General features: G+C 41.1%; 1 protein-coding gene across 2 annotated transcripts in view; it reads right to left on the bottom strand.

The window, feature by feature from the left end:
- The window catches only part of LOC148032688 (protein TIC 22, chloroplastic-like), a 116,713-nt gene that overhangs the window by 26,602 nt on the left and 72,653 nt on the right, over window positions 1-17,458 (bottom strand). For both annotated transcript variants that reach the window (XM_087683317.1, XM_087683316.1), the window contains exon 4: window positions 6,721-6,771. In XM_087683317.1, the coding sequence (XP_087539443.1) occupies window positions 6,721-6,771 (51 nt within the window). The remainder of the gene's footprint in view (window positions 1-6,720; window positions 6,772-17,458) is intronic.

The following is a 17,458-nucleotide window of genomic DNA, read 5'->3' as shown; positions in this document are numbered from 1 at the left end:
ATTTTGTAGGATATTCATCCATGGCGAAAGTCTTTTGTTTGTTCATCCTCGAACGAACAAGGTGATCATATGAAGAGATTTTTTTTATGAGAGGGATATTGTGTAATCTTCTACACTAGAGTCTGAGTTGATTTCCCCACGCACACCATCGGAGATAATGCCTTCTGAGCCACGTCTACTCCCTACTTCTGATCTTCCTACATATTCTTGAGCCCCCAGACCCCCTCCTATGAGACCTATCGCCTCACTAGTATCAACAAACCATGCAAGCTTCCGACATTGGGCTTCATTTGCATCTTTGTTTACAGCAGACTATATATCACATTCTGAGCTAGAAAGTCAACAGAAGGCTCTTCAACATCCCCAAAGGTGGGAGCCCATGGAGAAGGAGCTAGGCAGTATTGACCAAAATGAGACTTGGGCTTTCGTGGATCATCGGAGTCACAAAAAAATCATCAAAAGCAAGTGGATTTTTAGGACAAAGCTTAGAGCTTATGGGACTTTAGACAAGTACAAGGCTTACCTTGTCATCAAGGGTTTGGATGGAAGCAAGCTATTGACTATGAAGAGATCTTTGCCTCTACTGCCTAGTTAACATCATTATGTTTGTTGGTCACGTTGCTCACCATCCTTGGCCGATCTACCAAATCGATGTCGAAAGTGCCTTTATGAATGATTATCTACACGAGGAAGTCTATGTGGAGCAGTCATCCGGATTTTCTTCTGTTGACCGGAAAAACAAGGTCTTTCGTTTGCAGAAAGCCCTTTATGGACTAAAGCAAGCACTGCGATCTTGGTTCCAAAAGATAGATGAGTTTCTTAGGACTCATGGATAAATTCTACCCCTAATGACCCAAACTTATAGATCTATGTCACTTTAGAAGGGGTCAACTACATCTTGTTATACGTGCATGATTTACATTCTAGTGCCATTGCAGAAATTAAAGCCCAGCTTAGTGCAACATTTGAGATGACCAACCTTGGTCAATTGTCTTATTATTTAGGGATGGAGGTCATTCAATCAGAGGATAGTACTTTTGTATCACAGTAGAAGTGCGCCCTTGAATTCATGGAACAATATTGCATACATCAAACATGGCCTATGGCCATGCCTCTCGATCCCACTATCCACTTATCTAAGGATACTCTCAATCAGCCCTTCGATGCGATCTGTTATGGAAAAGTTTCTTTGGTTAATAACTTAATCCACACTAGGCCTCTTCAAAAATCTTTGATATACCTATTCTTATGGTTTAACTTATGGTCATGGTTTATACTTGCAAAGTTACACAAATTTTGACTAGCAAGAGATCCTGATACCCAATGTTTTCACAATGGCTACCTCTTTTCCTTGGGCACAGCTCCCATCTCTTGGTCAAACCATAAGTAGGAGATGGTGGTCGCTTCCATGGTCAAGGTAGAGTAACAAGCTCCTTACGATGACACCATCAAGGCCATCTATCTAAGGAGCTTGTTGGCGGTGCTTCAATTCACTTGTGTTGCTTCAACTGCCATCTAGTGCGACATTCAAAGTGTGATTACACTAGCTCATAACCCCATCATCACCGCATGGATGAGGCATGTTGAAGTCCACTTTCACTTCACCAACAACCAGTATTGGTACGAATAGCTTGCTTGTTTAGTGATTGTAATGGGTCTTGACAATTCCTTATCATTCTTCCTTTAGGACATGGATACTCAATAGAATGAACATTGATTGGACACCCTCACTTAATGATACATCTTGAAAACAAATCCAAAAGCCCTTTAATAAAAAAAGAGATAGTCCGCAGTGTTTCACACACCTCTACATGACTCAATAAGCCACTAGGCAGTCAATGTGCGCCCTTCGTCCAATGCTCTAGCCTCTCTCGCGTGAACACTTGGGCTTCCTTGGTAAGATTACCATCGCTTTTGTAGTCTAGGTAGGTCACTAGGCAATTGATGTGCATCCTTTACTCGATGCCCTAGCTACTTTACAGTGGAACGCCTTGGGGTAAAAGCAAAAACCGAGAGGGGAGGAAATAGCTTAGGCTTGTTTGCAGTCCCTCTTGGTACTAGTTTTGAGCCTGAGAGGGGATGTTGAGCTAAAAATGCATGAGCTTCTTTAAAACAAACCTAAAACATGCTTAATTAATGCATATTACCAATCTTTATTAAAAGAAACATGATCCTAGAGAGTGTCTATGTCCTACATGCAAACCCTAATTTGGGAGGCCCCAAACTTTCTATAAATAGACAAGCTGCTCTCCATTTAATGTAATCTCCTTTTTGCAGTTTGCACGTGAAAAGCTTCGCTATCCACACTCCATTTGCGCAGGATATCTCAGCTAGAGCTGTCCATCATCACGCGCCTATTGCCCAACCTTCCACTGCTGATGTGGACTGTTTTCAGCCATCGTCATCTTGCTAGTCGTCCTGGCACCTAGAGTCTACATTCCAAAGCCTGTGTTTGCTGCTGATCTTCATTGTAAACCCTGCGTTTAGTGCTGTCCAGCTGTCACCCATTGTAGGTGACATCATCCAGGCCTACACTTTGATATTCATGTTGCCACATTGCCCAATCGTTACCAGCTATAGGTGCGCATGTTGCAGTTTCAAACCTTCCCAAGCTGCCACATCATCATCCACATTTGCATTTGCAATTTTCAGCTCCATCTTTGCCTACCTAACACTAATCCAGCCCTACACTGCTGCATTTGCTACTACCAAACACCTAGGAGGCTACCTTGCTGCGTTTCAAGATCCATCAAAGTATGACACTCTCTCCAGCTCATTATCTCTGCCCTAGTTCTTGAGACATGGGAGTTCGAGGTTTGGTATTCAGCACTACATTGAGCATTGTAATCTATTCAATTTCATTCATTTCATTAGTTGATGTGTTCATTGTCTTTGAGTTACCCTAAACCTAAATGTGTTCTGTTATCTGTTTGAGCTTTGTCATACGATTGTATTTGACTTTTTGTATTAGGGCATTTCTTTACAACACATTACCAACCAGTCTCCTTACAATTAAACACTCTAGGGTGTGAGATTAGCACACCCTATCCCTATTTTTTGTTGAGGAGGATTAGCACGGCTGTAAATTGATTTGCTCAAGGTTAGAGTGGTAGTTGGATTTGGGTTAGGTGATAATTGTCTGGCCTTTGTACGACATTTTTTATCAATGTGGCTAAGCTACTTGTGCAAGGTCTCTTTTTTCTATCTTTGAGACTAGCATCTATTTCCATTTGTAGCTACTTCATCCTTGCATATTTCTTGTGAAAGGGTGTTTAAGTGATACATGAGAACCCCAATTTTGAGCATTGCTCAAGTGAAGACTTGTTGCCCCATTTTGCATTCCCTTTGAATAGCCTTTTGTTGTAATTTGGGCACTTGGCTAGTCAAAAATCCGATAAGGTGGCCTTTCAAGTGTGGAGATATGCTACGGTTCGCAAAAGAAAACACTCAGTGTATGGCCATGATTGAAACACAAAAGCAAAAACACAAAAGGCAAAACGCAAAAGCACAAACAAAGAAGAACGAGAACTCTGAAGTGAATGAATGAATGTTGTAAATAAAGGAAATAGTATACAAGATGCTCAAGGGGACAGCTTTCCAATAGCCGGTGGCTCACATGGGAGCACACTAAGGGAGATGTCGATGCCTGTCGTGCACCGAAGATAGATCTTGAGTGCTCTGACCACCATGCGGAGCAATGGCTGAACCTATAGGAGTCACTAGGCTGAAGGGCGATAGTTAGAGATGACCACAGCAGCAAGCTAAATGAGGCATCTGATGGATAGAGTCTAGAAAGAACTAGAGTAACCTACAAAACAAGGAATGAGGAGAGTGGCTGGGAAACCTCCTATTTCTAGATGTGGATCCTTCCAATGTTTGGGTGATTGCTTATGGGACACAGAAATGTGGAGATGAATGAGAAGTAGCTAACTAGGTGTGCAACAAAAGTCTTGAAAAGTAAAAGTACGGCTAAGCCTAAAGGAAATGTAGTCTAGCTAGCCTTAGCTTCCTAAGAATAACCTAGCACTCCTAAGAAACTAGCCTACTTGGAGATAATGATTAAACTAGTCAAAGATACCATAAGGCACTAATGTGACTAAGGGGGAGATCTAGGATCCACCACACCAACGGCAAGCCACGAATGAACACAAGTACTAGGGGGTGGAGGAATTGTGCTACCTCCCTGGGGAAGACCCCCTCTCAATTATCGTGGAGTGGCACTACCGCTACCAAAAGGGGTTGAGGTTTGTTTGGGAATGGGTATTGGATTCAACTTTGATGTGGGTAGAATACCCTTGCCTATATATGATGTGTTTTTGGACGTGGGTCTAATACCCTTGGCCTTTGAACGAAAATTGTCATCTACATGGCTGGATTTTTGGCAAAAGGTACAAAACCTATTCTTTTTAGGTAAGTAATGCTAGAAGGATCTTTGTGATGATTGGACTTACCAGCATACTAGTGTTGTGAATTCACAAAAGTGAAAATATTATCCATAATGCTACACTTCTCGATGTGGATGATATCCAGTATCAAAGCCAGTCTAAGGCTGATCACCTTTGCTAGGACTTTGTACACAATTCCTAGCAATGTGATCATTCTCCACTAAGTGGTTTCTAATCTGTCCCCGCTGCCTTTCAGGATGAGGTTAATCAATCCCTCAAGCAGCCTCACTAGCATATATCCTAAAGCCACGAGAAGGCCTGCATTAAGAAGGTCCCAATAACTTGAGTAAAAGTTCCTATCCAAGCCATCCTCTCCAAGACAGTTTTTGCAAGTTCATCCTCTGTGACAACTGCCATCAAGTGTTTACTCAGAATGTCACTAACAACCCTCCTCGTGCTCCAGTGAACTGTCTCCCTATCTCTCTCATAGTTTAGAGGTCTCCTGAGTCCTTGTCTAGATTGTCTAAAATCTTGGCCCTGTAGTGCAAAAAAAATCCCTATTCACTATGTCTTCTACCTAAGCCCAGAAGGAAGCTCTCGCATACTTTGATCTAGATTCCTTCATGCATCAATCGGCACTACAGCAACATACATTCTATCAGTAAATCACCTACATAGTGGACGTCTCTCCTCTTGCTAAAGAGCTGCCAAAGATACTGTGGTTTCCCTCTCTCTCCAAGGGGCTCTCTCTCCACCTCAAGGCCTCTTTGAAAAAAGATTGATCTCCTAAAAAACTCTCATCTAGATCTCTGGCTCCCCCACCATGTGAGAAACGTCTGGCTCCCCCAATCTGTTAGACATGTTCTGTAAGTTCAGCATCAAAATAAAGGTAACCATGGATCCCAACACTGCAGAATGGCCATCTATCCTGTCAAGAATTAACTGAATCGACAACATGATCAGAGAGACTAGTGTCAGGAACAATACCAACCAAGTCCCCCTTTTTTGCAGGCACAGATATCTTCATAGAGTGTGTCTATCCTCAAGAAAGTGTACTCTCACAACACCATAATCATAAACAGCACATCTGCAGTCCTTCTCAGGAAATGATCCTATAAACTCCTCATGGCTCTCTGTTGGGCCACCTGTTTTTTCCACGAAATTTCTCTAGGTAGTCTCATCATCTTGAACACATGTAATGGTAGGTCTTCTTCCAATTCAACTAAAGAAACTTGATTTTACAGCCATCATCAACCACAGTTGCAGATGCAGTGCTTTGCAATGGTGGAAGCAACCAAGGAGGTGGAACTAGGAAGTCAAAAGGGGGGCACATTGTGATGGCATGGAAAGGGCACATGGTGGTTGAGAAGAGGATGGTGTTCCCTCACAGGAAACATGAACACACACACACACACACCTCCCCCCCCAAAAGATCCAACATGCCCACATATGTGTGTATGCACATATACATGCATGCATGCGCTAAATAAGACAAGCAAGTAAACAACCAACCTAGAAGTAAGTAAGGTTTAAGCCAAATTGAAGCAGGTGAGCCATTTCTCTAACAAACATGCAAACAAGCGAGGCATAAAGAAGCAATAATTTTTCTTATTGCCAAAACCATTATGGTTCTCCATGAGAAATTTCCTGCTTAAGGGACAATTTGTTTTCTACATAGCCAGCTATGCACTATAGTCCCTCATTTCAAAGATTTCAACATATCTTGACTCAATTAGCAAGATCAGCACGTTCAACTCAAGAAACAATGTGATTACAGTTATCCAAAGAAAGATTTGAACGATATCCTTAAGTTACTCAAAGAAAAATCGATGGAATTTTGTCCAACTTCCAATCTTTCAATGATTTCAAGCATCCAGAATCAGGGTTGGTTTATAAGGCTGAGGCAAATATCAAATTTTTTATCCAAACAGAGGCCCAAAATGCCTAAAGGGAGTCTTATAAAGGTGTAAGAAAAAGAGAGTATTAACTTATATTTATGACCAGATATCCAACCAGCCTAATTCCCAACATAGTGTAGACGGCGCCATGCATGGGTGACTTTTGTCAACCAGCCCTACATTGATAATGAACAGACAAAGCTTCTGTTGAAGTTGAAGGCTGCCCAAACAATGGATCTCGCCTCTGAAAAGTGGTTAGCATACATATGTATAGACACACCTTAGGTGCATTAAATAAGGGTCAAGCTGGTAAGTGTGAGTCTCGGCCTTTCTAAACACTAATCTCATTTCTAAAAATGAACAAATACATGTTCTAACAACATAAAAAGCTCCACAAAATTGTTTGACATGATTGTACAATAGAGTAATACATATACCTGGAATATTGGTACACCATCAAAAAGCATTGTGCCTTCTTTTTCTTTTATCTGGATACACAATTAGATCAGCCTATAGATCTTAAATGAAATTCAAATGGCAGCAAGCAATACAAGAAGAACTTGATAGGCCCATGATGCTTTAAACTTAAAAGGGATTCTAACCACTTCAAACAAAAACCCATTACTATCCACCTTTTGGCCTCTTTCAAGGCACACTAGTAAGACCCAGATTATGCTCCTAAAATTCCACAAAATGTGACAGAATTTTCAACTACACTTGGAATGTTTTGAAACCAATAAGATAGATCTGCAAGCATCCTGATCCATACGGATCCTAGATAAAATGATTTATGAGGAAAACCTGAAGCTACGCTACAGTAACCCAGAGCTTTTACATGAATGTTTCTTCATGCAGGTGGCATACTATGGAAACACCTTAACATGCTAAATAGGTCTGTTTAACTCTTGGAATACTATATATTTAAAAAAGCTAAGGCTTCATTAATGACTCAAAACTTTTAAGCAAAACTGGAAAGTTTATAGATGCTCACAGAGATTAGAGACATGGAAGCGCAACCAAACCACAAAATTATCCATTAAATGACCAATTTTGTAAGTACATAAAAGCTTGCCGTCCTTTGTTCACTTTCACACTTGTCAGTAGCAACCACTAGCTATGTTTAACAGTTCAGCAAGTGTTCAGTCTAGAGATTATCAGCATTTGCACTTGATACAGTAAAAGCCCTATTGACCTTCTTTAAGAGAGAAAGCAGCTATAAACTTTAATGCACACGTTACTTGATCTCAAAAACTGCTTATTAGAGTAAGGTTTCACAATTTCCAAAAACCCCTTAGAAGCAACATTGAGTAAGACTCTCATGCAAAGAAGTTAATACCATCTACATAATCACCTACATTTCTTGAGTAGCAATAGGTATCTTTAATCAAAATGACAAATGGGCTTAATGGTTTAATTTAAATGAATTCTAATTCAGGTACCCCTAGCTCTTAGCACAATGACGATTGCACTAGCAGTGAAGATTTGACACTAAAGCATGCAGTGGACAAGTATATAGGCTATGTGGTACAAGGATACAGCAAAAGGAACAAGGTGCAATGTGAAACTTTCATTAAATTGAAAGTTTGCACCTTCGAATTGAATTACATTGAAAAGTTATAATGCAGGCCATGAGCTTAAGTTTGGTCCAATGAGCACCTCTTTTGATTAATGATCAAGTCATTCATTAGCCCTTATCCTACTTTTTTGATTATGGAGCAATTGGCTATTCGTTTGGAAACTTGATCTTGGCTATTTGGGGCACTCTATCTCCGATTCTTGTGTGTTTGGAAAGCTGTAACAGCAAAAGGAGATGCGTGCTTGCTGGTTTCTTACAATGAACAAGAAGAGGAGAGCATTTTGTAGCCATCATGAGCTGCTGGACAACCAGAAATCAATCTTGTTCTTCTCCTTTCTTCTCCAAGAGGAGAGCCCTCAAGGGTTAGAAGATTTATTTGGATAAGGACCTTACCCCAGCACAAATAGCGCATCGCAGAGAACATATGCCCAAGGTATTGGAGGTTCGCATAGAGGGAAAGTGGGCTGTTTATAGGGATGGACGAGTCATCATCACTAACAAAAGGACTTCATGACAATACAAGGTCTATGAGACACTTCGGATGTCAATATGGAATTGTAATGGAGCCCTACGCTTCGATGCTGGTTACTTTGAAGATAGCTTCTGAAACATAGATATAGCAATGTACACAAAAGCACACCAATGTAAAGGTAGCCGACTACCAGATGTGCAGGGATACAGGTGGGAAAGTGCATTTCATCCAACAGCTAGAAAACCAGGAAGTACTAAGGGTTTTGGAGGTGTGGTCATACTATACCGGGAGTAGGAGTACCTCAAAGGGATAGTGCAAGTAATGAAAAGAGATGATGATGCACGATATTTATGGATTAGGATACATGCAGGAAGACCACGGAATATATTCATCGCAATATGCTACTTTCCTCCTGCAAATTCTACCTATGCCACACGAGATGGATCTCCCTTTGATGTACTTTATGAGGAACATATTATTAGTAGGAGATTTCAATGCATGCACTGGAGATAGATAGAGTGGCTTTTATATGCATGATAATGCCATGTTCAAAAAGATCGATATAGATGAAATAGGCCTACGTAGGAGAGCCTAGGATAAAGAAGTGAGTATCTATGGGACACACTTATTGACTTTGGGAAGTGCACATAGACTAGCCATCTTTAATGGTCTGCCACAATGGCCAGGATCTGACAATTTGACATGTTGGAATCACAAAGGAGGAGCAAGTACTGTGGACTACTTGATAGGCTCACCAGCGTTGATAACAGACATCCAAAACTTTAAGATATCTAAGAGACCAATTGGCATAGCAACAGATCATGCTATTTTAACACTCATGCTCTCTTGTGTACATATGAAACATGAAACACTATGCCTCCCTAAACATCCCAAATACTACTTTACAGAAGACACCTCACACATCTACAATGGTTCTCTGCAGACCAGTTTACATACATGGATCAGTCATGTATGCATTCCCACACACCTTGCCTCGATGTAGACCCACACAATCTACTACTCCCCAAAGTAGCCGGTATGATGATGAGTATAGAGTCACCTGAGCTCGCTTACAGAGAGAAGTGGAGCTAGGCACTCAGAAACATCGCCAAGCAAAGGCGTTCTTCAAACACCTTGTGCGGAAGAAGAAACGAGACTACTTGGCGAAAGCAGAAGCAGAGATATATCAACTATTTTTGGGGCGAGATAGCAAGAGTGAATGGAAGATGTTTCATAAAAGACATTCTTCCATACAGATTACATCACCAAATGCTTGGCTTGACTATGGGAGACAATTGTATGACCCGCCAAGACAGCCATCTATGCATCCCCCACAAGCTTGTAGGCCAACACAGTGGTCTTTCTTCACATGGAAAATGGTTAGGGATGCAATTTATAGATTACAAAATGGAAGAAGTGGTGATTCCCTAATTCCTAGCAGCTACAGGACTATCATGATCGATCATACTTTGGCCAAGATATATGGATCTATATTGGAGCATGAACTCAGTGAGTGGGCTGAAATGCAATGCAAGAGAGCACAAGGATAGGCAGGTTTTAGACAAGGATATACCACACTGGACCATATTCTCACACTTAAGAGCCATTATTGAGGAAGGTCGACGAGCCTAAGACAAGATTATATATTGTTGCTTTGTAGACTTTCGCAAAGCTTTTGATACAGTGCCTCGTACATGCATCATGCAGAGAATGCAGAACATTGGAGTACCAGAGGGTATACGATGGGGTGTCTATGCATTATATGAGGCAGTGACAGGTCATGTACGAGCACCTGGGGGGCTATCAAAGAGGATTGACAATACCATAGGAGTGAAACAAGGATGTCCACTTTCACCCACATTGTTTGGTCTATACATAGATGAAGTGTCTGATTACATAGACCGAGGAGGAGCTGGAGCCAGCCTGGCAAGGGTGTTGATACTGATATTACTATATGCAGATGATATTGTTCTCATTTCAAGTTCACCGAAGGGATTGCAGTGCCATCTAGATGCTTTGCACATCTTCTGTAGAGATAAAGACCTCACAGTAAACCTTGGGAAGAACAAAACCATGGTTTTCAATACTTCAACAGCATGGGTGACTAGATCTTTGTACCACTTCACATTTGGGGGAGACATACTGGAGCATCTGAGGAAATATGTCTACTTCGGAGTCACCTTCTTTGGCCCACGTTTTTCGTTGAGAGGGGCATCAAAGGCACGTCAGACACGTGGATACGCAGCATTAGGGGCACTCGAGAGTCAATGTGCTCACATACAGTTCCAGGATCCCACACCAAACTCTGGTTGTTTGACACCCTAGTCACACCTACATTACTATATGGAGCACGTGTATGGGGTTGCAGCTTGTACCACAAGCATCTTAGCCCACTCATTGATCAAATTGGAGTAGAGAGGGATTATTATAATGGTTGGGATAGCACGGAAAGGCCACTGATCATGATGATAGCACGCATGATTAGGAGTAAGCCCTCCACCCCACATCCCATTATCTGGCACGGATCCCAAGGTGGCTGCTAAACCCTGATTTCTGCCGTAAATTAGGGTTTACTGCAGAAATTACAGATCAGCCCACCAAAAATGACTGAGATCTCCTACGAATGGCAAAGAATTGCTGAGAATGGCTGAGCATAGGCTAAAGGAGATGAGAGAATGTTGTAGAGAGAGAAAATTCTGAGATTTGTCACAAAGAACTGATCAAAATCAGCTGCTGCCCTGCTGTACTAGCCCCAAACGGATGCACCAACAACAATAGGAGCACCAAAGACTATGATCTTCAAGAGAAAGTGCATCAGCAGCAATTGCCAGTTTCCCAAGGTCAAGAATATGCAATCTCCATCACCAAAATGGTCTCCAATGGCTGGGAAATGGCCCCAAAAGCTGGCAGCAACAGTCCAACACCTCTTTTCAACAACTCCAAAATGAAAAAACGAGATTTCCCTCTCCTTTCAGCCCTATTTAGTCTTTCCTCCACTTGCATGGGAAAGTTTTGCCAAGTGGCAGCTTTCTTAATCCATTTTCAACAATTTCCAGCCATTTAATTGATTTTCAGAATTAATTAATTCTGAAAATTAATTCAGCCCTTAATCCATGCCCAAAAAATTGACCTTGCCCATCCAAAAATTAATTGGGTAGGCCATTTGCAACCCAAAGTGGTCCCATGCATTAATTGACCCTTGGACAAGCATTAATCCATTAATTAATGCCTAGTCCCTAGTGTCACCACTGACACTTAATGGCCAATTAATGGTCCTAGGGGCAAACTAACACCAAAGTTCACCTAGAATCTAACAAGTGTAACTTGTTACAACTTTTGCCTTTGACACCCATCTTTTTCACAGGGTCCTTCGGCCGTCAACTGTGAAAAAGTAGCTTGCACCTGACATGTGCATCTTTTAATTGTACATTTGATTAATCCTTTAATCAAATGTCAATTAAACATAAGCAAAGCATCAAATTTTCACGTCCTCATGACTCACCACCAAGCATATCAATGAAGCAGCTAGGGACCGCATCATAGCTGAGATCATGTGCAGATCTTGAGATCAGCTACATCCCATAGTCTCCACCACACTCTTGTACATGGTTCTATCAGATCTCGTTCTCCTTTCCTTTCCTTTTCTTTCCTATCGATGGAACAACACTACACACAACCCTAGTATAGTCCCACTGTATAGTTATTTTCAGTATTGTTTCATAGGCCACCCACTTATTTGTAATGTTATATTTACCTTACTAATGAGATGACATTAGCCATAGATGTACTCCGGATTTTGTCTCATAGGCCACATTGGCCTTATGTAGACATTAATATTTCTTTCTCTCTCTCTCTCTCTCTCTCTCTCTCTCTCTCTCTCTCTCTCTCTCTCGGGCTATGCAAGCTATGTTTTACAGTACAAAAGAGTTAGTCTCTTGTTTACATCAAATCGGTAGCTAGGGTTTGCAGAACTCAAACATTTTGGGTGTGTAATTGCATGCTAATGACATTCCAACCACCATTAGCTCCTTGTTTTGGATCACCAAATCATTGAAAGATTTGGAGCAGACATTCAGGCAAATGTACTCAGACATGCAAGTCTGATTTTGCAACCACTAAAAGCATTAAATTTAGCATCAAATCTCAAGGCAAATGCATGTCCAAGATTAGGGTTTATGTGTGTGTGTTGTAAGCTTATGTTCACTACCCTATAGATCAAATTTATGTGCCAAACCCATGGTTCAATTCCTCAAATATCACCATCTTTCCTAAGGGGGTGAGTTGTGGTTGTTCGGAGTTGCATGTGCAAGTTCTAGCTTACCATAATTCTAATGAATTTCTAGAAATTCACCAAAGATGTCTCACACGGAACGAGATGCAAGTAGTGACAACTAATTGCCCTTTGTTGAGGAGCAATCGTTGCATAGTACAAGATCAATTGATGGTTATGTCAATGTTGGACAGCAGCACACTAATGCAGCTGATACTACACAAGTGAATGTATCTTCTTCTAATGAAATTTCCAAATCACAAAAGGAAGATGACACAAATGCAATGCTTCAAGTGCAATTGATGAATGCACCAAAGATGTCTCACATGGAACGAGATGCAAGTGGTGACAACTAATTGCCCTTTGTTGAGGAGCAATCATTGCATAGTGCAAGATCAATTGATGGTTATGTCAATGTTGGACAGCAGCACACTAATGCAGCTGATACTACACAAGTGAATGTATCTCCTTCTAATGAAACTTCTGAATCACAAAAGGAAGATGACACAAATGCAATGCTTCAAGTGCAATTGATAAATGCAATGAATGTATTGGCAACAGTTGCTCAACACCCAAAATATTCTTATGTAATGCTTGGACCTTAAAAGTTAAGGTGCAAGAAGAGGCATTCGCATTCTAGACATGCTAGAAGTGCACATAGGCAGGAGCCTCAATCTATACCATTTAATGGGTAGTAGCCCAATGTACATATGGTGCTCTAGTTCAATAGTCTGTACATGGGCATGGTGCTAGTATGCATGCACAAAGGGAATAATTTTCAGCATGCATTGTGAGAGTGTGCAATGGAAAGGAACAGCGAACAAAGAGAGACTACAAGAAAAGAAGAATGAAATCTGCCCCCCTGAACAAGAAAGAATACTGATAAAAACAAGAAAGCGGAAGGAGACTGATCAATCCCTATGCGCAGCCCACAACGTTAGTGAGGGCACGAGATCAAGCTGATGATGACAACAACACCGGAGATGAAGGAAGATGACGGAGATGAAGGAAGATGAAGGAAGATGATTGAATGATGGGAGGGGCAAGCTATATATAGCCAAAAATGCCCAAATATGGCCGACCTACATCAAGGGAAGTCATAAATGCTGGCAACAAGCAATAAATTTTGATCAATGAAGAATAAAATGCCAAAAAAATAGGGGTGACCCTACAAAAATCCCAAATGTCAATGACAATGTCTGGCAGGTATACATAGAATGCGAAAAGCAACAACTTCCCAAGAAATGCACAAAAAATCCTAGTTGGAGGAGAAAACGCATTGAAAGGTAATAAACTAAGTACTCTAGAATGAGCTACCTCCACCATCAAAACAAGTGATAGATAGGTTAGAGCTTCTTAAGTCCTTGTCTAACTCAAATTGAGGCCCACAAAAGCAAGAGATGACGAGGCATAACAAACATGACTACTAGCACCCCGTCTCAAATCATAGATGTGGCATACGGCCAAGGAAGAGACGGGTGGTAAGAGGAGTTGCAATGTTGATGAAGTCCGTCGATGTAGACTACCGATGACGAAGCTCCTCACGATTTTGGGAAACCCCTTCCAAAACAGTAGGGCCCAAGAAATCCACAATTGCATCGCCGAGATTCCCCCCCCCCCCCCCCCAAAAGAAATGGAGGGTACAAGGGAACCCATGCAGGACGGGATAGGAGGTGGGAAGGAACCTATGGAATAGATGGTGAACAAGCGGGAACGGGTATAGCAATAGACAACTACCTCAGAGAACCCTGCAAATGAGAAGGGAAATTGAACCTATAAAGCCCACTCTCCTACCAACATGTTGTGATACCAGTCCCTCTAGAAGAATCCTCAATACAAACGGCCTACTCAATGAAGATAACCAAGGTACCAAGCCTAGTAAGGCTATAAATTGAAAGTAGTGGGAAGCCCAAGTCCGAAACATACAGGGCCTGTGAAAGGGAGCTCAAAGCACTATTGGGAAACAAAGGCAAAGTACCAACACCACAAATAGGTACCGTTACAATATCACTAACAATGACTGAACCCTTAGAAGGACGTAGATCCTACAACAAATCACCTTGTGGAGTCGTATGACTAGAAGCTCTACTATCAACCAGCCAAGGCCTCTCAGAAAATGAGGCAACCACTAAAAAAGGCTCCTCCAACTCAACAATATGAAGAGACACTCACTCATGGATAACCGCTAGAGTAGAAGTAAAAGGCTCACATGTTTTAGGTTCATCCTTCGATCCCGGACGAAAGTGAGGGTACTTCTTCCAACATTTCTCCTCTGGATGTGTCCCCTTTCCACAATATGGGCATTTAGGATTCTCCAAATCGAAGTTAATAAAACCAACCTTTCTTCCATGGATGGAGGTAATTCCCTGATTACAACTTAGTTACAGCAACAACATTTATTACAAAACTAAGAAATGCAAATTAACTCACAATCTTGGACAATGGACTTCCTGTTGGCCCCAAAACTGGCACCCCTTTCTGTATTTCTTTAATTGAGGAAGAAGTTGATGTGCAATGGGATTTTCCAAATCCCTTTCAATATTCCAACTCCCCTTGCTATCCAAAATGACCAGCAAGTCTTCAATTTGATTTGCCCCTTGATTTAGGCAATCAATTGGCCTTCACCTGCTTTGATGAGATGGAGAATGCCCCGAATTCAATGATTTGCTGGTTCCTCCACTTGAATTTGATAGATAGAAAACAACTTCAGCCCTATTGAATCCAAGTCTCGAAACTTCCAATTTCGGACACACTTGCCGACACTGCTACTAAACCCTAATTCCTTCTCTGCAAATTAGGATTTAGAGCAAAGAAATCTGAAATTTCTCAACCTTTGATGATTCTTCAAAGCAATATTGTAGAAAGGCTTGGAGGTAAGAGAGAATGTTAAGGAGAGAGAAAAATTAGACTTTCTTTGCGAAGAATTGAAGAAAATCAGTCATTACTGTTGTCGCCTTGTCTTAACAGCATGTAGATGTTGTCATCTGCTATTGGGAACCCTCCCCTTGATGTCACCTCCAATAAATGTTGCCCCTAGCAGCCCAGAAGTTATCACCTGCAGTTTGGGGGTCCCCAAGAGCTGTCACCTGAAAATCAACCTACTCTTTCCTGCAAAAAAAAGGAGGAAAAACAATCCCAATCAGCTCCAACAACTCCCACAATTCACAACAGAATGGTCATGTTTTTCCTCTTCTTCAACCTCCCACTAGTCTTCATGGGCAGGTTTGCCAAATGGTGGCCTTCTCAAATGATTTTTCCAGCATCATCCATAATTAAATAATAATTTTCAGTCCTTAAAGACTGAAAATTAATCTAATAATTATTTTGGTGCCCAAAAAAATAATCTGATTGGCCAACAATTAAATTAGCTAGGCAACTTCCATTGCCGAGTGTCTTTGCGCTATCCTTGACCATCAAATTGGCGTTAAGTACCATTAAATGTCACTTCTCTAGTGTCACCAACTAACACTTAGGACCAAATTAATGACCTAGGCCAACAACTGGCACCAGATACCACCAAGTACCCGTGCAGCATAACTTATAGCAACTTTTGCCTTTAACATCCCATGATTTCCTTAGGTCTCATGCTCCTAAATTTACTCTAATCCTAGCACATATGCAACATTTACTTAACCATGTGATTAAAAATTAATCCACATGTTAAGTGAGGTTTCAAAACTACATGTCCTTGTGACAACCTTCCTCTTTAAAATCCTTGCAATCGTCCTCGATTGCATAACCAGATGCATCAAAAGCAAAATAGTAAACTCGAATTTCCACAAGTCATCATAGTTAACACGATGTTGCACATTATTGCTCAACCATTCCCTATGCCCAACACATGCTAAAAATTACTAGCCAACATAACATAACATAAGACTCGCAAAGAATCTGAAAACCATTGCCAGATTACCATGTGACATGTCTATTTCTCATGAGCTCAACTCATATCGCAAAATCAAACCATAGCATAACATAAACCAAGCATAAACTATGGCTAAAGCATCAACGGCATCATAACATATGATGTTGTCCACAAAACCACTTGAGTACCACTGAATATTAATGATCATACACTGAAAATCAACATTCGTTACTAAGCCCCCAATGATCATTAATCAATGCAAATGTATAGTTTCAAAGCTGCAATGAAAACCATACCCATGTATATACCAAACATAGTGACTAGTACATTGAATAGTGATCTCCTGGCAAACATACTATTAGCTACAGTACCCTGAATATATACTGAATACATCTAAGATCCACTACATCTAGAGCTGTCCACCACTAAGGAGTAGAGGTGCTAGCTCCCTCACAAGCATCAGGTAATAATCTAGACCCCTGCTCTGCTAAACCAAATTGAGTCCAAACTAAAGTCAGCTCTAACTGGAAAGCATCAAAGTAAAGCTACAAGACTGAGGATGGTCTGCCAAGTCATCCTCCATCCATTTGGCATTGATTGGTGAATAATTGTGAAACTTCGCCAAGTACCTTCTCGAAACCTTCACCCTAATCTTCTGCTCTTTGTGTGCCAAAATCTACTTTAGTACCAGTATTTCATTGAGCTCTTTAACCTTAGGCTGAATTTCAACAGATACATCCTCTAGCACATCACCATGAAAAGACCTAAGCAAGCTCACATGAAAGGCATTGTGTATCCGCCAATGTGGAGGCAATTTCAGCCTATAGCATGCATCAATGATCCTCTCCAAGACTTAAAATAGGCCATAGTATCTCATAGACAGCTTTGGATACAATTGCTCTCTTTGCCCTTCATCTTTTTCAGCTGTGCCTTTTCAAAACACGGCAATACATAATACCCCTCTACAAAGTGCAAAGCACATGAAGTGGGCT

Source organism: Lygodium microphyllum, chromosome 8, assembly GCF_053477565.2.
Source record: "Lygodium microphyllum isolate KBCC chromosome 8, Lygodium_microphyllum_v1.1.10, whole genome shotgun sequence".
NCBI classification, from domain to species: Eukaryota; Viridiplantae; Streptophyta; class Polypodiopsida; order Schizaeales; family Lygodiaceae; genus Lygodium; species Lygodium microphyllum.
This window is presented reverse-complemented; position numbering and strand designations above follow the sequence as displayed.